The 26,703-nt window shown below is 40.8% G+C and overlaps 1 protein-coding gene across 1 annotated transcript in view; it reads left to right on the plus strand.

The window, feature by feature from the left end:
* The first annotated feature begins 1,009 nt into the window (after positions 1 to 1,009).
* mtpn (myotrophin) overlaps positions 1,010 to 26,703 on the plus strand; it is a 42,513-nt gene continuing 16,819 nt past the window's right edge. Inside the window, exons 1-2 of the mRNA XM_060914355.1 lie at positions 1,010 to 1,112; positions 1,321 to 1,431. Coding sequence (XP_060770338.1) covers positions 1,360 to 1,431 — 72 coding nt within the window. The 5' untranslated portion in view covers positions 1,010 to 1,112; positions 1,321 to 1,359. The remainder of the gene's footprint in view (positions 1,113 to 1,320; positions 1,432 to 26,703) is intronic.

The raw sequence follows: 26,703 nt of genomic DNA on the forward strand, positions 1-26,703 counted from the left end.
GCGCAGCATTTGTTTATTGTTCATGTAGTGAGCAGCCATGTTGATTTGACATCACTTGCTGAACTCAGGGTTGAGGAGACTGCCATGAGTTTATAAGCATAAAAGTCAAAGTCCCTCCCATGCCAGAACCTGATCTTCCCAGGCAGTCTCCTGTCCCAGTACTGAGCAGGCCCTTAAGGCGCATTAGGCCACTAAGCTAGCTCATGGGCTTATGAGGTTTATTTGAATGCAGTGTGTGGATTACTCCTCTTGGTGTTGACAGGTTTGTTGTATTAAAGCAATAATTTTCATTCTATATTTAGTGATATTTCATTAACTAGGTTATAAAAGCCCTGCGGCACAGTGGTGTAGTGGTTAGTGCTGTCGCCTCACAGCAAGAAGGTCCGGGTTCAAGCCCCGTAGCCGGCAAGGGCCTTTCTGTGCGGAGTTTGCATGTTCTCCCCGTGTCCGCGTGGGTTTCCTCTGGGTGCTCCAGTTTCCCCCACAGTCCAAAGACATGCAGGTTAGGTTAACTGGTGACTCTAAATTGACCGTAGGTGTGAATGTGAGTGTGAATGGTTGTCTGTGTCTATGTGTCAGCCTTGTGATGACCTGGTGACTTGTCCAGGGTGTACCCTGCCTCTCGCCCGTAGTCAGCTGGGATAGGCTCCAGCTTGCCTGCAACCCTGTAGAACAGGATAATGAGATGAGATGAGATAAAAGCCCTGTGCAAAGAGGATATTCTTGAAAAACTAGGAAGTGGGCCTCATGGGGAAAGTCTGATCAAGAGAAACAGGACATTTCACATAAAAGTCCATTATTAGCTGTGTCAGGAAAGTGCTTCTAAATCTGTAAGAGACTTAATGTGTTTAAAAAGGTGTGTGTGTGTATCGAATCGAATCAAAAGTTCAACCTGACCTTGAGCTATACGTCTTGCCAGTCAAAAAAAACTTATTAAAATCGATTCTGGTTTTGACTTCCGCGACGTCTGCACAGACTTTTAATTTGAAATCATACCGCTCCACAGAACCGGAAGTGTCACTAGCCGCTAATTTCACTGTGCTAAGGCGGATCCCTTTCTCTAGCGTCTTTGAAACTTTGTTCCGAATCACACATCCTCTTTGTTAAACACAGTAAGTCATCCCTTCACATATTCAGTTAGTCCGTGAATGTTCAAACTCTCACGTTTAGCATGTGTGTATAAGCAGTGTGTGTGTAATAATAATTAAACAAAAACTGAATTGAATTTGAATTGGCTGAAGTGAAGTTAGCCAAGTATCACAGCTAGCTAGCGGTGTGAGCTAACGCTAACTGTTAGCTGGAATTGTTGATTTTATTTAGATCATCAGCCGGTGACAAAACCGACAAGAGTGGAAGAGCATGGGGGACAAGGAACTGATGTGGGCTTTGAAAAATGGTGATTTGGACGAGGTGAAAACGTTACTGAAGAAGGTAAGAGACTGGGAATGGCTGAGTGAATGAGGAAACGCACTGAGCACTGCTGTCTGTTCAGTAATAAAGGGTTTATTGATGGGCGTATAAACAGCAGCTGCTGACATCCAGCGGTAAACTTCAGGTGCCTTATTGCGCTCTTGGCTTGTAAACATGAGCTTAATTAACAAGCAGGAGAAGTTTAACCTTTTGGACTTGCACTCCAGATGGCTAGCTAAACCGGTACACAGTAACGATGTATGGATTTATCTTGAGGATTATTGAAGAACAGGGAAAGGTATAAAATCCTGTGTTGCTGTTTATTAATCAGCCATTGTTACAAAAAAAAAAAAGTAGGGCTATATTTCTGTCTCGCATCTAAGAGCATCGATATATAGCTTTCGTTCATGCCTGGGGAGCTGAATAAGGAAGGAAGGAGTGGGCGGGTGTGTGACGAGGTATCGGTCTGCTCCACACCAATCAGCCATATGTGATCTTGTTCACGCAGTCAGGCCTAACACGACCGGTCGAGTCGGACATCTCACCGCGCACTAAACATGACCCCATTCAGGATTAAAATGCATATCCTGGACCAATTTAGTGTGTTGTTTTTTTTTTTTTTTTATGTGAAAGTATTTCCCTTTACACACTCATCCAGAAGGGTAATTTTGCACAAGGCCATCTGTCTACAGCATAAAAAATATAACAAAACACGTCTGGAAAAATCCCAAGGGAGTCTGGAGCCAGATTGATCCAGATTCGTGACGTCACGTGCGGATCCTTCAGCAGGCTGAGAGACCAGGCTTTCGTCTAAACCGGGGAACAGGGGCGCTGCGCCTTCTTACTCTCGGCGTGCGCCCCCTTACCGAAATGCCGATTGAACCCCAAGTCACACTTAGGCCATGCACTTGTATGCTACTGCACAACATGCAATCTTTCTCAAAACGATCTTTTCTCCGTGAAAACATCCCAGCAACACCACGTGACAATGTGTCTGATCATCAAATACGTTATAATTACTCCAAAAATATTCCAATCATCATAGATACACCGCAAGACTGTGCAAAAACTATCCGAATTGGTGTTTTCCAGACCGAGGCGCCATGTTGTTTAGTTGTTTACTTGTCGCGGCTGCTCTCGCGAGATTTGACATGGGTTACATACAAGGTCAGCTGACTTGTAGAGCGAGATTTCTCGAGACTGAATGACCTTTCACCCACCGGTGCAGGAGCTTTTGACAGAAGTAGTTCGCGAGTTGTTTTTGGTGACACTCTGGCATTTAAAGATATCATCCCGCGGCACGAAACGGAAGAAAGCCAAAGACTGTCCGGGGCAGAAGAAGATTACTTCTTTCTTTTTCAATGTTGACAATTTGTTACAGTTTCCCTCTCAGATAGCCTTAGAATGTCCCATTGTAGCCTCAATTTTTCAAAGGCTTCGCACGGCGGAGGGGAGGACGGACAACTGGCACCATCCCCCCCCCGCTTCGCTCCCTCGCCATGGTGAGCGCCCTCATACTAAATTTTTCTAGAAAAAACCCTGGAGACAAACACAGGAACACCTAATAGGGGTGTTCACACGGCAACTTTTACTCCGGTGTAGCACCGGGGCTGCCCCGGTAGAGCGTTCACACGGTACAAAGTTATACCGGTGTAGCCCCTGAAAGCTGCTTAAACTGGTGCAAATCTAACCCTGCTCGGGAGGTGGTTTAAGAAATTTACTCCGGAGTAAATGCTAGTTTGCGGGGCAGCACCGATATAAAATGGGATGTCTGAACGCTCCAGGGGTATGCTCGCTACGCGTGAGGAGAGTTGATTACATACGGGCATTGCATAATTTGCATCCTGGTATTTTGCGCTTCCAAAATGGCGAATATCAACAACAACAGAACTGCGTGTCTTCCAGCGTTGCCAGATTGGGCGGTTTTAAGTGCATTTTGGCGGATTTGAACATATTTTGGGCTGGAAAACGTCAGCAGTATCTGGCAACACTGGTATCTTCATCCACATTGTTTTCCTGGCACTTGGTGATGCCATGACAACCGGGAAAAGGAAGTACATTTTCACGCATGCGCATATTTCATTTCCGCATTATTACTATCGTATAGCACGGTCGCAAAAACTGCCGTGTGAACGCAAGTGGGGCTGCACCGGTGCTAACACGCTTCTCTCTAGTAAGCAGGTTTGTGATGTGTGAACGCTCCACAAAATTTACACCAATGTAAGATATATCGCAACAAAATACATCGGTGCAGCATCGATGCATATGTGCCGTGTGAACACCCCTAATTTAGAATATAGTCTTTCTTATTTCTTTATTTCTTACTCTGGCAACGGTCAACTTGTGAATTGCCGATTTTCTTGGTATTTTTCTCGGCTCTGCTTGGTCCTTGGCTTCGAGGGCCTCAGTGGATGCGGCACTTCGCCTTCTGTCAGGGGAGACGAACACGGCTGGCTCCTTTGGTGATGCTGACACAAATGGAGACGGCGTTGCTTTGGGCATTCTAACAGATGGAACTGCATCTTTTTTCAGATCAAGTTGCTTCTTGAAGCCCATTTCCCACTGCAAATAATTCTCAAAGTCGTCGGGCTTTATGAAGTAAGCCCTGCATATGATGCTGTGGTCTGTTGCATGTTGCCAGTTTTTCCGGGTGCCTCGCACGAAGCGCTCCCGTTTCTCTCTCATTGTCCGGTCTTTTGGGAAACGATGAGTACTAATCCCATCAAGATTGGTGTTGCTACACCCTCCTACGATACATCTGTTCACCGTTTTAATAATTACGCGATAACGTTGAAGAAATTTGCAGAAAACCACCAAGTCGTTTTCTCATAAACAAACCAACGCTGACATAGGATTCAGAGGGAGGCGTCCTGCACATGACATCACGAAAATCAATGTTTGCCGGGAAATCCAAATGCCAAGTTTTTTCAGAGGCGGACCAATTCACCTCAAATGGCTTGATTTCAACTGAATTTTTCTGGTATTGCGCAAGGTAAAAAAAATTGCACAAAATGTGACAGATATTTGACCAAAGTTTAATATAAAATAAGAGAATTACATTGATCTTGCTCCTAAATATACCCAAGATGTGCCCTTTATTGCTCTCCTTCAGGGGGAAAGTTGCTCTGAGCGCCTGCTCAAAAAGTCTCCAAATGGCGTTACAGGCTGATTTGCATATTCACCCAATCACCATGCTCATTTGCCTATCCAAACGACGTACATGAAGCAGGAAGGATTTCTGAAGGCACTTGGAATAAAAGAGAATGGAGTTTTGTCAGAATGGAAAATGAGTACGCAATAAGACATGCCATATAACCGTATATGAAAATGATCCATGTCCGTGTGGTGGTTTAAAGCTCGACAGCCTTTCAGTTTCATAAAATCGGTGAAATTTGGTCATTGTGATGTATGTTTATTTCCGCAATATCTAAAAAAAAAAAAAAAAGAAATGGGACTTTCTGTGACTGGGAAGTTATTTAATTTGAGGGGATTCCCTTCCAAATGTGCATGAAATTGCTCGCTTCACGCAGACAGGAAGTCTGGTGTGTGCATGTGCAGGTTTACCACATTTTTTTCTTCTCTTGGATTTTACGGCAGCTGGCATCCAGTGTTGCATTACTGCCATCTAATGAATGAATGAATGAACCCTTTGTCACTGTTACCAGTGAAATTGGCCATCAACCTGTCCTTACAGAGGGGGGAAAAGGTAGAAAATCTACAGGTTTACCTTGACCATGCACTGACAGTTCCATCATTCTTACCCCTTTTCCACCAAATCAGTTCCAGGGCTGGTTTGGGGCTGGTGCTGGTTCACAACTCGTTCAACTTGCGAGCCAGCTGAGAACCAGCTTGCTTTTCCATCACTCGCGGTGCTAAGAGAAGACACGTCATTACGTCGCTGTATACGTCAGTTACGTCATTGTATACATCATTACGTCGCTGTATACATCAGTTACGTCGCTACATTTGCATAAACCTTGGCACGAATATCGAAGCAAAAACAACGCAGAAGAAGCAGCAACAATAATAATGGATGACTTCGTGTTTGTACAGCTGCTGCTTCTTGTCGCTTAAAAATGGCGATCTTTCGCGGTCTTGTTATTGTTGTCGGTCTTAACAACCCCCCCCCCCCCCCCGCTGACATAAGCAGTTCTTTCCTCTGGCCCAGCAGAGAGTTGGTGCTAGCCTGGAACCGGTTTTTCTGGGCCCAGAGCCAGTTCTTTGTCAGTGGAAACAGAAAACCCGGTTCCAAACTAAGCACTGGCCCCGAACCAGCCCTGGAACTGCTTTGGTGGAAAAGGGGCATCTGTCTCTAAATGAACAGCTGATCACATCGAGGTGCTCGCTGACGGCCGATATTTATTAGCTTGCGTGAACGGAGAAAGCCCACCATGTGATGCATGGCGTAGTATCTTGAATTGCTTCATGGTGAAGGAAGAAAAAATAGCAGAGAATTTAGGGCCACGTGGCCCTAAATTCATTAATTGTTGTATGAAAATAAAAAAAACAAGTAAAATTGGAAGTCTGTGATTTGAGTTCAGTAGCTTTTGGTCCACTAAATAAAAATAATTGGGTGTCGGGAAAATTATTTTTATGACCTAAACTCAAAAAATCTGAAGTCAGTCTACCTTTAATTTCTTTTTAATACAACAGCTAGTTCCAGCCAATGGATGTCATCAGGATCCAATTCCTCTAGCAGAGCAAAAATGTGCAAATGTCATTTAATCAATATTAATTCCTTATATACAGTCCCCTCCTAAAGTATTGGAACAGCAAGGCCTTTTTTTTTTTTGTTTTCTCTATACAATGAAGATGTTTGGTTTTGAGATCAAAAGGTGAAGGAGACAATGTTCAGTTTTCATTTCCTGGTATTTACATCTACATGTGTTGAACAACTTAAAACGTGGTACCTTTTAGTCACAGACCACCTGAGTTTTAGGTAAGCAAAAGTATAGTAATAGTCTTAAAGCAGATGCACAGAACCTTTTATTTTTAAATAAATTTGAGTGGATAGTATCTTCATCCTTGACTCTTGTATGCTGCATAAATGGGGAATTAAAAAATATATATATTTGAGAGTTAAAATTGACCGCATAGTTGACATTTGAGCTGCCCTGCTCAGCTAGCCAGCCCTGAGTGTGTGACATCACAGCGGTAACCGGTTTTAAGGCAGAGGCCTTTGACGGCTATAGACCAAAGTCGTATAAATAAAAAATTTATGGTGAAAGTAAGAAATACCGTTACCGACTTGCTCAACTAAGACTGATTTGACTTCATTGATTGTGGGCTGACTCTCATTAAAACAGGATAGGTGTTATAACTTGTGCAACATACATGTACATGCATGCATTTTCACTGATAAAACGTAAAAGGCTAATTAAATAATCAGATGAACTGAGACAATCACATTCTGAAGCAAATTTAAATAATCTTATACCAGTAACTTAAACACACAATACAAGTTGCATGTATTAATCTAAATGCAGGTAAACAATGTGGTGGTTTTTTTTGTTTGTTTTTTAATCCAAATAAGAGTCGGAGCTTACCCGTCTGTGTTCTCACTTCTTGAAGGCCGATATTGTGGCTGATTGTTTTGAAACGATCTGACTTTCAGTTGTTCGTTCAGTTCTCCGTTCATTCGCTTCTTCCACGTAAGGGCGAGATGGCAGCAATATCCAGTTTAGAAATAAGACGGCTGGTCCACTCATTCTATATTTTATCCATACGGAGTACTCCACCATTACTGTTCGGCTCAGGCAGTTACTAAAACCTGGTACGGGATGTCACCGGTTTTAGCAACAGCTGCGGGGAGGTCACTGCCCGAGCGATATGTCACGTTCCGTCCCGGGTTTTAGCAGCAACCCTCAGCTCACTCCGGGAGGACTGGTGCAACTGAACTTAAATAAATAAATACTTTCCTTTTCCTGTAGTTTTCTTTAATTGTTGATACTGCACCCTCTTTCAATACGGGCTTATAGCCAACGCTCCTCAACAGATTAGAGGTTTCGTACGAGTGTTCAGTAAAACGTGCAGAGGAGAGACCGCTTCATAGGCGCCCAATGTGCCTGTGAACTACTCACAAAATGCGTCCAAATCTTTGCAGTTTGAACATTCTTGGACCATGAATGCAGAAGTGGGATGGCTTGCTGGGAGGCCATCGGAGGTGTGCCCTGTATATGAGCCATACGAGGGACCCCCAGGATAGGTGGCCCCTGTGTGAGGGACCCCAGAGATGGGTGGGGCACCCTGGTATGGGAGAAGTATGGCTAGTGGATGTGTGAGGGACACCGGTGTGCGTGAAGTGCACGGGTGCGCCTCCCGAAGGGGAGGGCAGTGTGACGGAGTGCCCGTCACTACAGTTGAGTATGTGCTCTGACAGCCATACCAGTGAGCCTGGCTCTTTGGTGTTGTGGTTAGGGTGCGGGTTTGGTATCCTGTAGACCTGGGTTCAAGGCAGGATAAGGTGACTGTTCTTTCGCTTTGCTACAGCGTGCCTTTATGCAGGGATGAGAGTTTTCCGCTTTTTCTGAGTAAAAACCAACCTTTTTATATTATACCAAATCCGTTGAGAATTTTTTTTAATTAATTGAGGGGGGTTGGGGTATGTTCCTTCATGTTGTTCAAACTTAATTAACGCCAGCGATGTTTACACATTATTTGTAAGTCGCCATCTTTAGTCTCGTTTAATCTTATTGAATGTGATGTAAAATTCGTGTTCTCTACATTGTTATTGGTCAAAACATCGATGTCGAGACCATAATAGCCAATCAAAACAGTTTTTACAAAGACACCCACATCCGTTTTCTTTTATCAAAACTTACACATGTTCGTGAGCTGCATATCAAAAATATGCTCCTCTAATTGGCGTGTTTTCTCAAGATGCCGAATACTGTTGACAAGCGAGATGAAGCGAAGGTACGTGAAATTGATGCTGGTATAAAAAAAAAAAACAAGTTTAGCAAAGCAAAAGGAAAGCAAGAGAGGAGTGTGAGAGAGAGCAGAAGAGAGCCAGGTTAGAGCATGTAAAAACACAGGAGGAGCTGGCTAATGAAAGAAAAAGGAAGAAAGAGAGGACTGATGAGCTTTTGGCTTTGGCCAAGAAGCTGAAGAAGAATTCTAAATGATCTAATGAGAATTTGTTTCAAAAATAACTGGGAACTGTAAACAACTTGACTGTAAAAAGTGTGAATAGACACATGCTTTTCCTTTTGAAGAAAACATACAAGTGATGTGGACAATAAGATAAAGACAGTCCCCATAAAATATGCATTTGTTTGATTCAATACATTGAATATATGATGATTTGAATTATAGCTGACAGTGTTGATAACCATATAACTTTTAAAGTTTAAATAGACATTGTGAAGACATCATATACAAGTAATGTGGACATTAGGAAAAGGTCAGTCTCGATAAGATATATATAAATGTTTTTATTTAATTCAATATATTGAATATATGAAAATTTGAATTATTAATGGAACTGTAAATAACTATGGATTTTAATGGACCTTTTTTTTAGAAAAACAAGTGATGTTGACAATGAGTAATAACCAGTCCCCATAAAATGTACATATTATTTTGAATTAATGCAATACACATATTGATTTTGATACATATTGTTCTATATAAGTGTTTTTATTTCAAGGAGTATGAAAATAGGCATCAGGTGTTTTAATTAACTACAGCTCAGATTGCAGGAAATAGGGTTTGTAAGGTCTCATTTTGAAAAAAATTTCATGGGGGGGGTGTCCCCCTGGACCCCCCTTATTACTTCGGGCGCCCTCAGGACATTTTACAGATTTTCTGCTTTTTTCATCAGGACCCACTCTCATCCCTGTTTGACATTTGCATTGTCACTTTTAAAGTTTGAAATAAATTATTTTTTTAATGCTTTTTTTTTTTTTTAAATCGTCACCTCTGTATTTATACTAAAACAATTATCTGCCTCAGGCTCAGTGAATGTCAGTGAAATAATAACCTCAACTTCGTCTCAGTTACTATTCACCGATGTTCGCTTTGCTCTCTGCAAATAATTGTTAATTAACGTTGTGGATTATTCACAAGACAAATTAGTTCCTATTCTCACTAGGAGAACCTGGAATGATGCATCATGCAAAGATAAACCATGACACAAATTTGACAATCAGTTATGATTAAGAAAGAAAGAAAGCACAACTTTACTCATCACACACTTGTGAAATTCCTGTCTGCATTTAACCCATCTGATTATTGTCAGGCTCTGTAGTCTAGCTTTCATTGCATTGTTTGGACTGCATAGGACATACAGTAGTGGGAATACATTCGACTTCACCCTAGGTGGAATTAACGTGGCACTAATGCTGCGAAAATACACGCGCACAAAAAATCTAAAATGGGAAAGAGCTTCTGTGCATTTGACTGTACAAATAGATTGAACAAGAAATCAGAGCTCTCTCTTTACAGACTGATGAAAGCTAAAGAGAAGAAAAATAGAGAGAACAAATGTTCATAAGTTTATGAAGAAAAGACTTGTAATTAATTTTTTCATTTTTAATAAAAGGAATATTTTCGTTAATAGACTATTATATTTTACTCCAAATGTGAGTTTTTCAACGCGAGAAGATAAACTTCAAGCCAACGTGTGTGATGTTCTTTATTATATAGACACAGTCACAAACAAAAAGTACCCAAGTGATCAAAACAATTCATTGATATCCTCATGAGTGAAGATATTAAATGAACTTAATGTCCTGGATGTAGTTTGTATGAAAAATACAAGTGGCATATTTCCCAGTAAAACACTCGTATCTCTATACTAAAACTAAATAAACATCTCAAAACAATGTTTTTTTTCTTTAAGCTTTCTTAAATTTGTTTATTATTAGTTATATTGCATGGCTTGTCAGCTTTACAAGAACCTGAGTGTCAGCTGTTACTGTAGACACAATGCCATATTAGAAAGAACACATTAGGGCTGCACGATTATGGAAAAATTATAATCACGATTATCTTGATCAAAATTGTAATCACGATTATTAATCACGATTATGCTTGATGTTAGGGAAATCACTTAAATTTAATTTCACTAAATTCAAACAAACAATATGAACAGCTTTCAGTGCAGAATGAAATTTAAAAGAGAAATTCTGATTTCCAAATGACAAATAAATGAAATTTATCCAAGAAATTACCAAAGGAGGAAGGAACTGAAAACTCAATTGCAACAATTACATAGCATTATACTGAGGCCTACAAGTTTTTAGCTAGAAAAAACAGCCTATCAGCATGCTCTGGCTTTAAACATGAGCGAAGGCAGGTCACAACATTGCCTCCAGTGCTAAATACGCTCAATCTGTTACCTACTCTCACGCTATCACCCCTTGAAGAAGATACCACCAGTGTTGCCAGACACTGCTGACGTTTTCCAGCCCAAAATATGTTCAAATCTGCCAAAATCCACTTAAAACCACCCAATCTGGCAACACTGGATACCGCTGCACTGAAGCTCTGCGCACTTGGCTTGCTTGCTTATTTAGGCGGAGTAATGAAACCTTACATGCGTCGGTTCGACCCCTAATGGTTTGGCGGAGTACTGGTCAAAAAGTGCTTGATCAGATATGCAGCAGAGCTCGCATTTTAAATGGAAATAAATCGCGATTTTCATTTAATTTAATCGTGGCAGCCAAAATCGCGATTTTCAATTAAATTCGATTAATTGTGCAGCCCTAGAACACATTAATATGCACCTATAGTTCATGTTACAGCAGTAATTATTGTCCAAGCCGTGCTGTTATACACAAATAATGCTCTGCTCACTTTATGACCAATCAGATTAAAATACTTAACGCTGCTATAGTGTAACAGATTGGACCAAAGTCATCTTTGGTCATGATACCACAACTTGGTGATTTACATATTTGCAAAAATATTTATCTTAAACTCCTTTATACTGACAGATAATATCCATACAAGACTTGTTCATATTTATACCTGTATACTGTGTACAAATTTTATTTTAAAAGAAAAACAATGTCCCTAGGTGCTGACATTTCACTCTCTTGAAGGTTCAAATATCATGCTCTGAGTACAAATTGTGACATCAGCTACTTGACTTACTGATGCTAGTGGATCTCGTGGACACATTGCTTCTAAATTGTTGTAAACAGCCCTAAAGATGCCGGAGTGTCAAGCATTTGGGTGTAAAAATAAGCCTGATTGTTGAAACCGTGAATACACACAAAGTAAACAGTGAGCACGCTCATCCAGCCTTGGGGAGCCTTTTGCTGCCTATGAACTCCATCACCAGCCACTCTCAGGGTTGTATAAATAAAATTAAATTTTTGACACGTTTTTATTCACTGAGAAAAGCGATCTTTTTAGACAGCAAGAATTGCTTTGCGATGGCAGTCGGATTCTTTACTAGTATCTATGTCAGTACTGGGTAGTGGTTAGCACTGTTGCCTCACAGCAAGAAGGTTCTGGGTTCGGGCCCAGCGGCCGACAGGGGCCTTTCTGTGTGGCGTTTGCATGTTCTCCCCGTGTCTGCGTGGGTTTCCCGCACAGTCCAAAGACATGCAGTTAGGTTAACTGGCTACTCTACATTGTCCCTAGGTGTGAATGTACTGTAGGTGTACTCTAAATTGCCCATAGGTGAGTTCGCAGAAAGGACCTGGCTACCCTACTGCTGCAATTCTGGCCAAGTCAACCAAATATGGTTTGTCTCAAGCCTGAATCGGGTGACGACGATGATGACGTGTCCTGTGTTATTGAGCCAAGTGAGCAGGGTCTCCGCGGATCCTTAAAAAGTCTTAAGTATTATTTTTAATATGTGTTTTTTAAGGTCTTAAAAAGCATTATATTTCGCTATTTTTTGAGCTATGGTATTAAATTTCACATGGGAGGTATTAAATTTCATCCGGGTAGCCTACGGTAAATGAAAAAAACAACATATGTCTGGATTTTTTTTCCGTGCTAACGTTATTTATTCAACCAGCGTCGTTTGTTATCAAGATGCTGAACAAGTAGCACAAGAGCCGTTGTGTGTCTAGCACTAGTTCTAATAGCGCAGGAACCACGCCACAGGGGGCAGTGTGTTCTTTTATCCATGTAGTAGACAGTGATGGGAATAACGGCGTTAGAAATAAACGGCGTTACTTTTTTTAGTAACGAGTAATCTAACTAATTACTTTTTACATCGTTATAACGCCGTTCCTGTTACTTACAATAAAATACTATGCGTTACTTTATTAAAGCTGTTCTCATCTGGCACGCTGCTCGCTCAGCCTTTCTTTACTCTGCTTTAGTGTGGGGCGGGGAGACACGCGACAACGGCACAGTAAACCAATCAGAGTAGATTTGGACAACATACGTAGGTAGGCCACGCCTACTACACTACTGCGCGCTCTTTCAATCGGAAGACCCAGCGATGGCGAGCGGTCAGCCCAGCACTGCGCTTTCACACTGGAAATACAGCCAGCACTTTTCATTACTTGAAATAAAAGGCAAAAATGTCCACGTGCAATGCACATTATGTCGAGGAACGAAGCGTTTGTCCTCGTCAGTGGCCAGTAATTAGTAACAATTTTAATAACTACAGAAATATATTACATTTGATAGATGTCTTCTCACATTGTCCCACAAAAATATTAATATAGTGTAGATAACATTACTAATTGGTTCTGTTAAGTGTCCATTTCAGTCATTAAACACATTTAACATTCACTTTTATTATGATTACACTAATTGAATGATTTTTTTTTTGAGGGGGAACAAAATGTAACGGAATAATTACTTTCTCTGGTAATTAGTTACTTTTATGACAAAGTAACTCCGTTACTAACTCAGTTACTTTTTGGGAAAAGTAACTAGTAACTATAATTACTTTTTTAAAGTAACGTGCCCAACACTGGTAGTAGAACCATTGAGAGTAGAGCAGACGAGAAAGAAGTGGTTGAACTTGAACATGAGCGGAGATGGGGAAGTGTAAGTTTAGTAACAAGTGGCTTGAGGAGCCAAAATACAAAAGTTGGCTAACAACAGCAACTTCAGAATATGAAGCGAGATGTAAGGTATGTCGGAAAGACATCAAGTTAACAACAATGGGCTGTAAAGCCCTTGACGCTCACTCGAAAGGGGAAAAGCATATGCGCTATGCTGCTAGTCGGGCAACAACAGTCCCCAGAGGCAGTTCGATCAGTAGTCAAACTTCCTTGTTTCCTCACTGTTTATGTTCATGGCAGTACCCTACTATTAAAATATTGAGAAAGCAGTTAATGTTCTGTTTTGTTAACTGAAGATCAATTTGTTTCCTCACTGTTTGTTTACAGCAGTACCCTACTATTAAAATATCGAGAAGGCAGCTAATGTTCTGTTTTGTAAACTGAAGATGCACATTTTTTATAAAAAAAAATGCTTTGAACTTAACCTAGAGTGTGCTTTTTTTTTTTTACTGTACGTATTTGTTCCGCGGTAGCGGTCTTATTTTTTATACTCAGTGGTCTTAAAATGGTCTTAAAAAGTATTATTTTTGCTGGTCAGAAATGTGCAGAGACCCTGGTGAGATTTAAACTTCATAAAAGAAGTCTGTTAATTCGTGTATTTTGTTGACAGTAAAAAATTACATGATTACAGAAAATTTCTAATTAGATTTAGAAGCCTTTGTCGAATATACGTTACAGCACAGTGAAATTCTTTGTGTTCAACCCTCACGAAGCAGTGAAAACAGATGTGCACACAGAGACCGAGAGCTCGGTGGCGACTGACTGACTTCATTCATTCATTTATCTATTTATTTATTTAAATTGGAAGCCTTTATTTGATGGCTCTGTGTTATGATGGTATGCCTTCAAGTATGCCGGTTATGTCTCAGATGGTTTCAGTGCAAATGGTTGTCCTGGTAAGCCTATTTTTAGCAATATCGTATAACTTTTTTTAAATGGATAAATTTAGTTTTATTATTTTTTTTATTTAAAGTGACACAGGTTGATGTGCTGGTTCAGGAATCATTTAATTCACTCCACCTTTCTGAATTGTTTGAGCTGATACCCATCCCCATAGCTGGTATGCATCATCTTGTTTAATACATTTTATTTCTTAATGTGGGGCATCCTAACCACGTGTTAGTCTGTTTACAAACCGCTCGGCACTAGTGATGCTCCGATCACCATTTTTGGGCCTGAGCACCAAAATTATGATCTGCCGATTGCCGATCACGGCCGATCATAGAATGGCAGGTGAATCTGAATCTTCCATATCTTTTATATATAATCTAGCAGTGTGTGCACAATGTGTAGAAATGAAACTATGAATTAACTGTTGGAAAAAAAACAGTAGAAATACAGTCAAGATCTTGAAGAACCACCAACTGCTTTTATTTTCTTATATAAAATTAGACAAAGCTACTCTAGGCCATCTTTCCCAAATAAGGTAGAGAAACATAAAACAAGAGGGGTCAGGAAGACCAACACACATTAGATCAGCTTAATTGGATGGGATGAAGTTACACTGAGGCATACTTGGAAATTGTAGCCTCTCACTGAATGCAATTAAATAATTGGCAGCAAAATGTAAACACCATAACTGGCCACTGAAAATTATGGCAAACTTTTCTGCTATCATTATGAATGTCTGTCTGATGTTGAGGAACAACCAACTGTTTATCCAAAAAATAAATAATAATGCCAGTGCCATCCTTCATGATATTAATAAAGAACATAAGAAGGCCAAGCAGATAGTTACCAACACACATTAGATCAACTTGGGATGGGATCAATCAATTAGTCACATTTCGGCCCAGGCTACTTGGAAACTTAGCCTTTTTAATATATTGATTAAATTAAAATAAACACAATGTTTAAAACCAAAATGTGCTAGGCCTACTACCACAGAGGACAAAATCCTTTAGATTCCAATCATAAATGGCAAGTTTCTCTTGATTACTATGAGCATCTCTGCAGTTTTTGAGGTGAGCTGGTTTCTTTTGTCATCAATAACGTTTGCAGGTGTGCTAAATAGTGTCTCACTATCCACACTTGTGCACGGTGAGCAAAGAGATGTGCAAGTGCTGGGAAGCGGCCTTTATTCACCTGCCAGTAGGCATGTGGCTGTCCACTGCGTAGCATTACGGGTTCTGCTAGATAGTCAAGTCTATTTGTATAGCGCTTTTAACAAACATTGTCGCAAAGCAGCTTTACAGAATTTGAACGCCTTAAAACATGAGCTAATTTTGTCCCTAATCTATCCCCAATGAGCAAGCCTGTGGCAACGGTGGCAAGGAAAAACTCCCTCAGACGACATGAGGAAGAAACCTCGAGAGGAACCAGACTCAAAAGGGAACCCATCCTCATTTGGGCAACAAAAGACAGCATGACTATAACATGAACAGTTTAACATGACAGTTTCATTGATGGAAACTTGAATGCAGTCCTAAAGTTAGCAAGTCAACTGTAGTCCTCAGCCATAAAAGCATTACTGTAGCAACAAAAAGCAGATTAGGTACTCCGGTCAACTAATCTGGTAGTGGTTGATCTGCGAGATGATTGTGATTTCTTGTTGATTGTGTCCTGTATCCTCCTCCACCAGCTCAGCAAACATTGCCTGCAAAGAGCAAGCTGGTGGGCTATTTGTTGACCCGCTGGAACTTGGTACCTCCACACTGCTTGTACTTGGCAATTCAGTGTGGCTATGGGCTGCCACAGTGTCCTGAAACAGATCACGTAAAGTTGGTTTGAGTGCCTCTGGAAAGTATCTGTCTTTGTACCTGAAATAGATGTAAAAATGAAAACAATGTGAAATCAGTTGTTATGCCTTGCAGGCCACACACATCCATTTGTGTCAGGTTAGTTAGCATTGAAAAAAATATTCGCAGTATTTCTAAATATGATAAAGACATGTGTATCAGGGCTTGAAATTCATATATTTTTTTCGCCAGCCAGCCGGACTAGTTACCTTCCAAAGTAACTAGCCAAACAGAAAATCAACTAGCCAAAATTTGTTCATGTATGAATTTTACTTCTGTCAAAAATAACACAAAAAAAGAGTAGTTACTATTGTTCATGACTAATGTGCATTTATTTCAAGACCCGAATATTTTGATACTGGTTTTTTTTTTTTTTTTGCACACTTTACAAATTGGCATTTGCTGTTCCACGTCCTCCTCGCGATATCCAAAAAAATGCCAGATGACTGACTCCTTACTAGTTCTTTCAGGAACCAATTCGTCCGCTTCCATTTTTAATTTGTCGCTGAAATTGACAGAGCTTACACAGTAGCCTATGCAACACCAGCGATTGCACGAACTGAGTCAGCGCTGTAAACCGTGTTGCCAGATACTGCTGACGTTTTCCAGCCCAAAATATGTTCAAAACCTGCCAAAATGCACTTGATGCCTATCTTGTAAAGTAAAAAATATGCAGCTAAAGACCAGTATACTATTTGTAAATCGAACAACAATGCAAACAACTTCTAAATGGCAACATTAGACCGTCACTGCTGGAGGTGAAAAATCTGCTGTCTGGTACTTGGCTACATATGGTTGAATCAGGTTATAACTCTGCAATCATCTGCTGTGTTCTGAATCCTACATGCACCAGTAGGTGACGCACACGCATAATATTATGTTGGCTATGTTAGGCTACGATGCATATCTAACATCTGCATTGCTGAGGTTATTTATTTTTTATTTGTCTTTTATTTATTGGTCTTTTTATTTATCCTGTTTGTTTTAATTTTATGGGCCTAGTTATTCTGCTTAATTTATTTTTGTCTACATCCATGTATTTTCTTCTTCTGTTATCCTGATTTTTGTGGATTTGTTAGATTGTACCTGTTTTATATACTTCAAAAAAAAGTTAGGCTACGATGCATGGCTGAATGTAACATGAGAAGAGAAAATGGAGAATGGATTGCGCTATTCTTATTTACTAGTTTTTCAGTTTCTGCACTACATTACACACATTCATATTAGTCTTACAGTTACGTCAACATTTTTTTGTTTAAATAATACTTAATGAGATTGTTTGTTAATGATTAATTTAGGCCAATGCTTGATTTTGGTTGTTTAAAATACTTAAGGGGTGCTGGGTGAACTAGGTCTATGACTTGCCTCAGTTGACCAAAGAGAGCTGTTTTTCCTGATTTCCTTCGCATATTCAAGAACATCATTCGGCTTAGGTGTTTACATTCTCTCCCATCTCTGCTTTCTAGTGGTAGTGAAACTATATAAACATCTGATAAAAACCCGCCGAACTAATGTCAAACCCGCCCAATTTTTGTCAACCAGCCCAAGCCATTTTTTGCCCGCAAAGTAGAATTCAAAACCGCCCAATCTGGCAACACTGGCTGTAAACCGAAACTAGAAAATCTTCCCGCAAGTTCCTTTCAGCACCTGGATCTCGCCCGGGATTGGTTGGCAAGTGTGTGACTTTTTTTTTTTAAACCCTTAGGCAGCCTCTCACGTTACTGCCTGAGGGACAGGGAGAAAACCACCAGAAAAGGTTTTAAACAAACGAAACAAACGCAAGTCGGCAGATGACCATAAAATACTCGATAGTTACGATATAATTTTATGTATCTCACGCAGAATTTTCGGAGATATATCGAGTATATTCGATATATCGCACAGCCCTAGTCTGAATCTTCGCTTCATTTATTTTCAACTAGCCAGCCGGGCTGCCTAGTGACAGGAATTACCCGCCAAATGACAAATTAAGTCGTCTCGGGCGACCGGACCACCACGAATATCGAGCCATTTATTTATTTTAGATTACTGTAAGCTGTCCTTCAAATATAGACATGGGTAAAGCATAATTAGCCTATTTAAAAGAGAGGTAGTAGGCCTAAGACTATAGCCTAAGTGATGGGTCTGGTAAGTTTCTCTTACCTTGGATCAAGCATTATTGCAATTGCATATAGCTTCTGTGTATCAATGTCAGCAAATTGTCTTCTGACAGCTTCCAGTAGCACCGTTTTTGCTGTTTTCACGCCATGGTCAGACTCCACCGTCTTCTCCAAGAGATGGGTGAGAGCTCTTATACACGGAATCACATCCGCAGCTGACGCAGTTGATGAGCTGATCTGTTGCTTGAGCTCTTCAAACGGGGCGAGGATGGAGATTGTGTTTTCAATTAATTTCCACTGGTGGATTGTGAACGCGCATGGCAATTCGTATTCTGCTGCATAGGAGGCGAGCGCAAGTTTTTGTTCTAACAGACTCTGGAGCATGTACAATGTACTGTTCCATCGCGTGGGAACATCCTGGCGGAGTTTTTTAATTGGTTGGCCGAGTTGCCTTTGAAAATGTTCCAGCCGGGTGTATGCCAATGAAGAATGTTTAAAGTGCCCAACAATGCGTCTCCCTAAGGCTGTGATATCCAAAATACTTCGCTGGGACAATATTCCCTCACTCTCAGCAAGCTGGAGTGTGTGTGCCATATACGGCAGGCCAGGGAAATCTGCGTCTTTCATTGCTTTTTGCATGTTTTTGACGTTGTCTGTTAAAATTGAGTGGATTTTTTTTCTCTTGCGCTCCCCCATGATTGAAACATGCCGCTAAATGATTCTACCAAAGCCGCTGCAGAATGTGTCCCTGTGAAATCCTGACAGTGGAGCACAATGTTGTGTCTGACAAAGTCTGAGTCAATAAAGTGCGCCGTTAGGCTTAGCAGGGACATTGGACAGGCATCTGCACTCCAAATATCACTTGTGAAGCTGAAATATATATTATCCTTCAGAAGCGAGTCAATGTATGTAAACACTGTTTGGTACAACTGAGGGAGGCGCATGTCTATTAGGTGTTTCCTGCCTGGGGGGTCGTATTGTGGATCAAGACAGGTTAGCAGGCGACGAAACCCTGTATCCTCCACAACGGATAGAGGCTGTCCGTCGAGGCATATGTATTCCGTAATTTTAAATGTGATGTCTTTCCACCTCTTACTATCCCTGCTGTATGGTTCACGTCGTTGAAGTGTCTCACTCACAGTCGGCTGATTGGGGGATGGGGATGAGCTCAACGCTGGCTTCGGCTGGTTTAGCTTCTCATACTCGGCATATTCAGTTGTATCATGGCGTGTTCTAAGATGCCTAATGAGGTTGGTGGTATTGAAATTTCGAGGGTTGCTTCCACCTCGAGGGATTTCATCATGGCATACATTGCAAACTGCAAATTTTATGTCTGTCAGACACTTTGAAGAACTTCCAGACAGGATAACTCATGCTGCCACTTGTAAGAGCTCCACTCTGCTGAGTCCATGCGATGCACAGTTGAAAAAAAAAAAAAACATTGCGCGAGTAGCCTACGTCACGTGGTTTAATCGACTTTTTTGATCAGCGCTTTTAGGGTCCTCCGATCAAACAATTTTTAGGCAATATCAGCCAATCATGATCGGCGTCCGATCAATCGGAGCATCTCTACTCAGCACCCAGTTCGGAAAAGTCACGTGAGGTCATGTGTGGATTAGAGGTCGAGACCATGGAGCCACAGCAAACATGGTCCCTCAGATTGAACAAAGACTCCTAAATCAAGACAAATAAAAATCGTGAATTGAAATATTCCAAATCTAAATGCACCTGTGAGCTTGAAGGCTTTCGAGTGCTCGCTTCTGTGCTGGAGGCTGCCGGTTCCGCCATGTTTGTTGTGACCTCGCTCGTTATAATAATATAATGAGGGTAAACTTTGGCCGTTTCCGTACCAAGGTGTAAACATTAGCGCGCTGTGTTTTTCCAGCTCGTTCTCCTTCACAGGCATGAGGCAGCAGGCAAAACAGCATGTGATTCAAGTACCGAGGGATTATACTAGCTCCTCAGGGTACTAGTCACCTTTTTAATACATTAACCTGTCACTTTAAACATGCAGAGAGCATATCGGGGCGCTTGCCATGATCAGCAAATAGCATTTTTGGGGTTTTGTTTGACTCAGAATACAGACAAATTGAAGCAATAAATTGGTGAACTTCTGGGAAAAGGACACAAAGGAAAGTGTTTTTTTTTTTTTTTTTTAATGTATTTATTATTTGTAAGCATCAACAGGAAGAGAATTTTAAATCTCACAAATAGACAACCAATGATCAGTGATTGATTGTTGGAACCAGTGGTTATCCGTGGTTGGGGTCATTGGTGATTTGGTCATTGGATCCTTTAATTTAAATTAAAAAAAATTAACTAAATAAATACACAGTACCCATTCCATTTCACCATTGTAGTTAGAGCTGGGGCAATATAAGGATATAATATCAATACCATGATTGTCACTGTACACTTCTGAGACATTGTGATATTAATTTTTTATTAAAGAAAAAAAAAACTATTTGGTAAACTTCTGTGCTTAACCTTTTAAAATTGTAATTTTATTTTTCGCTTTCCCGCTTTTTGTTAAATTAGTTTTTATAATTATTTTGTAAGCATTAAATAAAGGATCAACAAACATTACTATTTGTGAGCAAGCCTATATGTCGTGATATATTTCCTTCCTGTCACCCATCCGTAGCTATATTTTCCTCGCAGATGTTTTGTGAATTTTAAATGGCTATCACTGGCACATTGCTACTGTAATAGCCAATATCCTGAACAAAATAAGTTTTACACTAAATTGCGAAACTTTAATCAGATGAGGGGGCAGCAAGCAGCATGTCCTCCCAGAGTTTAAAAAAAGGAAACCCTCGCCACAGGACACAAGATTAATGTTTGGACAAATAATTAGTCATGGCAGTTTTCTGTTTTTCTGCCAGTAGCAGCACAACGCTCTATGCATGTGCTTTTCAACTTTAGAGTGAGACAACAAAATGCATCAATGTCTGTTCATTCATTCATTCATTCATTCATCCATTTCATTTATTTACTTATTTATTTTGTACTTGAAAAATGAACACTGAGTGAATCATATTAACGGTTTATTTAGCTGAATGAAATTCCCTTTTCATTTCCAATAAGTATGGAGTTAAAATTCAGTCACATTAGGCATGGTAGAACATATGATATTACACTGATGTGAAATCCAGTGATTATAAGACAAGCTAAGCGTTACGAATTTTGTTTAGGACTTCTGCAATTTTTAACATCACAGTACACCTGAACGAGTTGGCACTCAAAAGGTGCATAGTGCCGAGTCGGCTATAGACCCCTTTCACATGACGTCACCGCGCCGCGACATTTTGTTAGGCGCCATATTGGAAGACAAAGTACATGCACTCACAATATAAAACAAAGTACGAGCGAGAGTAAAGTGACACGATGGATGATAATTCGGGTTATGTGAGTACATTACCAGCTGCAGAAAGGGCACGGTATGTGGAGAAACTGGCTGTGATTGATGGGTTTGACCCATATGATAAGACTCAGAAAAAATTATGTGAATCCAAGCACACAGTTTAACGCAAAAGTTCGTTTATATCCCGACCTTGTCAGCTGTCAGATTTATGTTAATGGACCCGGTAAGCTGGTAAATAATTTATTTTTTTCTTTACCAAATTCTAACAGAAAATGAGAGCGCCCGAAAGGGAAAACCGAGCCGCCTCACGGCTGTAATGCAAATTGCTTTCCTCCTCGGTATACAAGTGCGCTTCCATGGCAGGGAAAAAGAAACTACATTCTGCTGCCTATGTAGTCCCCTATTTAAACAAATAGGAGTCATTCAGGATTCAGCCATGTTTTTGCTTCCTGTTTTTACTCGACCAAAGTTATACAGTATTATGAGCTTTAAATTGCATAAATAAAACCATTTGGTGAAACTTTGAAGAAGAGATTGTACTGGTTTAAAGTTTTTACCTAACGTTTTCATGTCGACTCCAATTAATACACTAGTAGAATCGATGACTAGTTTAGTAGGCCAAAACTTTTTTCAATTTTTGACTGTACCAGCCTGAAAAAACTTGCGACAGTCAAATGGAAAAAAAGCAAGCTGGTCATGTTGTACTGGACTAATCTATGACTGATGAGTATAGTAAGTGATACTTGCGTTTGCTTACCTCAAAATGTCCGCAGATCATGCACAGACTTATCCATTATATCCACAGTTTTTTGCCAATTCTCACACAGGTTTCTTTCAAGTCTACTGTTGGGCCAATTAATCATAAATAAAACAGCTCAGATTTGTTTGTTTAAGTCGTTTGCCACTCCACTTTATTCTCGTGGGTGCACATACCGCTGCCGTTATTTCCCCCTAATCACGAGTTTGTTGGTCTTCCAAAATGGCGCAGGGTCTGTTTACTTCCGGTTTCGGGTGACGTCAGTGAAAGGGGTCTATAAGCCACGTACGACAAAGTTGAGTGGAATAATTGAGTTTTTTTTTCTATCCACATTCACTGGGCTTTGAGAAATGAAGCATTTTTATTTTTTGCAAATTTGATTCAAAATCATTTTTCAAAATAATTTCTGCTTAGAATGTAAACTGGCAAAATGACAGCATCCAGTGAAAGGCTATAATAATTCTTGAAAAATAAAGATATGTTCTTACCATCAGATACTTTTTTTTTTTTTTTTCCTTTTTGTTTTTTTGTTGCCGGGGTGTAGGTTTTTTATGGTTTTGTTCTTGAGGGTTTTTGGTGGTTGGCAAACCAACTTAAAGGTGCATTACCTCCACTGACTGGGCTGGAGTGTGGAACAGAAGATATTGGGGGGTGGAAGCTATATTCTTTGAGCCATTTTTGTTTCTTTTAAATACTTGATTTTTGGAGTTTTGTTTTCAAGTAGATTTTTTTTTTGTCATCATCCTCGGTTGGTTCAGCAAAATGCTCTGCCATTTTATTTTACTCTAGTCACGGTATATGAGCTGATTGGCTACTCTATTACTAGGCTATTAGAGCGTGCGATTTGCTCATATCCCGTGAATGCAGATGGAATAATATGTCCTGGAAGCCCCAGCACTTCACCCAGCGACTGCACTTTTGCTTTCAGTCAAGGTAAATGGAGAGGGCACTCGCTGTTCAGGGCGGAGTGATTTGGAGCGCAGGATGCCTGCGGAGCCGAGCGTATCCGTGTATTGGTGTTGCTGTGTGCACGCGAATCGTGTATTGGTGTTGCTGTGTGCACACTAATCGTTTTAAAAACGTTAATCTGATGATCCGCTGATACGGTCTAATGTAAACTTGGCCTCAGAGTTACCAGCCTCAGAAACCGCAAGTTAACAGCACTCCAGGTAAGAGCCCACCTAAATGCTTCAGAGTTTAAGTAGCACACACATCTCAACATCAACTGTTCAGAGAAGACTGTGTGAATCTGGACTTTATGGTCGAATTGCTGCAAAGAAGCCACTTCTAAGGAAGAACAACAAGAGGAAGAGAATAGCTTGGGCTAAGGAACACAAGGAATGGACATTAGACCAGTGGAAATCTGTCCTTTGGTCTGAGGAGTTCAAATTTGAGATTTTTGGTTCCAATCGCCATGTCTTTGTAAGACGCAGAAAAGGTGAGCGGATGGTTCCTACATGTGTGGTTCCCACAGTGAAGTATGGAGGAGGAAGTATGATGGTATGGAGGTGCTTTGCTGGTGACACTGTTGGTGAGTTATTCAAAATCGAAGGCACACTTAACCAGCATGGCTACCACAGCATTCTGCAGCGACATGCCATCCCATTTGGTTTGCGCTTAGTGGGCCCATCATTTGTCTTTCAACAGGACAATGACCCAAAACACACCTCTAGGCTATGTAAGGGCTATTTGACCAAGAAAGAGGGCGATGGAGTGCTTCGTCAGATGACGTGGCCTCCACAATCACCTGATCTGAACCCAATTGAGATGGTTTGGGATGAGTTGGACCGCAGAGTGAAGGCAAAGCAGCCAACGAGTGCTTAGCACCTCTGGGAACTCCTTCAAGACTGTTGGAAAACCATTTCGAGTGATTACCTCATGAAGCTGATTGAGAGAATGTCAAGAGTGTGCAAAGCTGTAATCAAAGCAAAAGGTGCCTACTTTGAAGAATCTAAAACACATTTTGGTTTGATTAACATTTTAAAGTTTACTAAATGATTCCTTACATGTTGCTGCATAGTCTGGATGACTTCAGTATTAATTTACAATGTAGGGGGAAAAAAAAATAAAAACATCGAATTTGAAGGTGTTTCCAAACTTTTGACTGGTACTGTATACTTGTACTGTAATGCTTATAGACCCACCTGTAGTGTAGCTCTGGTAAGAAATGCAAACAGTACCACCATTCTTTCCATTAAATTCTTTAATGATGGGATTCAATTCCAGCTTGCATTTTTTTTTTTAATCATGCAGCACTCAAGCTGTTGGAAACTCGTGTCAGTGGTATTGAAAATGACTTAACCAGACTATTTCTGGGCTTCATATCGGTAGAAAAGCGCGATCAATAAACTAGAGTTGGAAGCTTTTATACAACTGGATGATGATGCAAATATTGATGGTCTATCAAAGTAAACCAAGTGCAAATGTGTATTTGGCCATTTTACATGAAGTGAGTGAGAACAGAACAGTTCAGTACAGGAGCAGATTGTCATTAAACTACAATCCTGCATGTTTCACTGATAGCTGATCTTATTAAAGGACCCATGGCATGGTGGTTTGTTGATGCTTTAAACGGGCTCGTGGAGGTTTCCAGATGTTATATCTGCAGCCTTTCTCGAAATGAACCATCGGCATGTAGATATAGCCTCCTGGGAGAAAGCCCCATTTCAGCCCTTTTCCCAGTGCGTCGTTTTGCTAATGAGAAGCATGGAGGTGGGGAAGGGTAGAGGGTGGGGGCGGGCCATGGGGGGAGGGGCTTGACCAAGCTGCGGGCATGCTACCGGTGTGTGAACAGTAGCAATGGCAGGTCAAGCAACAGTCCAAGCTTTCGCTTTTGACCCGGAGTCCGACCCCGAAGCAGAAGCGCAAGCAGTTGAACAAAACCCCATTCTCCCTCGGACTCCTTTCGTAAACTCAACGTGACACAGAGAGTGAGAGTGTTTGGAGTGGTAGTTTACGAATGTATAATACCCTAGGCTTGAACACGCACTCCATAACCAAAGAGGATAGAAGCAGCAACTACAGCAACATATCGCTTAACCAACAGAAGACATGCATTGCGGAGCAATAGTCAAACATAAGCTCATAAGTTAGTCAATTTCCAGACTAAACTCAGTTTAACAGAGCATGCTGCATGCTTTTTGGTTTTGTAGCACAGAGTACCTGGCTAACCGCAGGAAGCGGTTAGCTGCACAGCTAATGTAGCCATTGCAAGGCTAACGCACCGATTTTAAAACACGGCAAAACGACTTCACAGTTATACACTTACTTGTTCGGTGTTTGATGCTGATGCGGCAGGGATGCTTGGTACGGACCCAGGCTTCAGTGACAGTTGATGTGCAAAACCTGCCCTGTACTGTCCCAAGTTGTGGAAACATTCCTCAGGAAAATGCTTCCGACAAACATACACCGTCTTAGGTAGACTCGACGGCGTATTATTGGAGTAAATAAAATTAAGCCACTGCGTCTTCAGGGGCTCTCCCGTCGGCAGTAAAAACAGACTCCTTTCTGTGTTGTTACATCCATGTACAGCGCAATTTCCATGTTTCGCTCGCTTAGGTGGTGCCATATTGTTGTGTCCTCTATGGTCTCCTCACTACAAAATTGAAGTGACGTATCTATGGTGGCAACTTTTGAGCTGGGCGGGCAATCCATACAGTGGGTGGGAATCCGGGGGGGGGGATCATCTCCCTTGCTGACGTAGTAAAGGGAAGAGCCTATCAACGCGCCATTTTGACGCGCCATTCTCAAATGTTGACAAAGGGTGGGCATAGTTTGGTTTACACATTGACTTTTCTAGCCACTGGGGTGACTTAAGAAGGTCAGAGGAACTCATTTTAACGTTAAAAAACCTCAGAAAGTGAAAATTTCATGCCATGGGACCTTTAACGGTGAAGTTGTGATTTATTTTGTCAGTTCTATCATAGCAGATGTTAAGACTTTGTGTGTTCTAAACTTCCTGTGTATTGTGGGTTCAGGTTCTGTTTTCAGTAAATGCACAGTGTGGTATTGGTTCAAGTTCCCTTTTTTTGCTGCTAATGCAGGTTTGGGGCCTGAGCTGAGTGGTGAACAATTGGTTGATTTAATGAGAAATGACAGTAGCCAACACGTGTAACTGAAAATCATCCATCAGTAGCAGGTCTTGGGTCACAAAACCGCACTGCAGACTTGATACTATTCACTACAAGTGAACTGCAACACACGTGCTGTTTATTTTTATACATGAGGTCTGTCGTCCCAGCATACTCACTGTGTGTCCCTGTCAATGAAATGTCTTTCACGTTGCTGTAGAAGAATTTTAGCCCATTCTTCAGTGCAGAATTCCTTTAATTTGGCCACATTGGACAGTTAACGA

The sequence above is a fragment of the Neoarius graeffei genome, chromosome 2, assembly GCF_027579695.1.
Source record: "Neoarius graeffei isolate fNeoGra1 chromosome 2, fNeoGra1.pri, whole genome shotgun sequence".
In the NCBI taxonomy this organism is placed as follows: domain Eukaryota; kingdom Metazoa; phylum Chordata; class Actinopteri; order Siluriformes; family Ariidae; genus Neoarius; species Neoarius graeffei.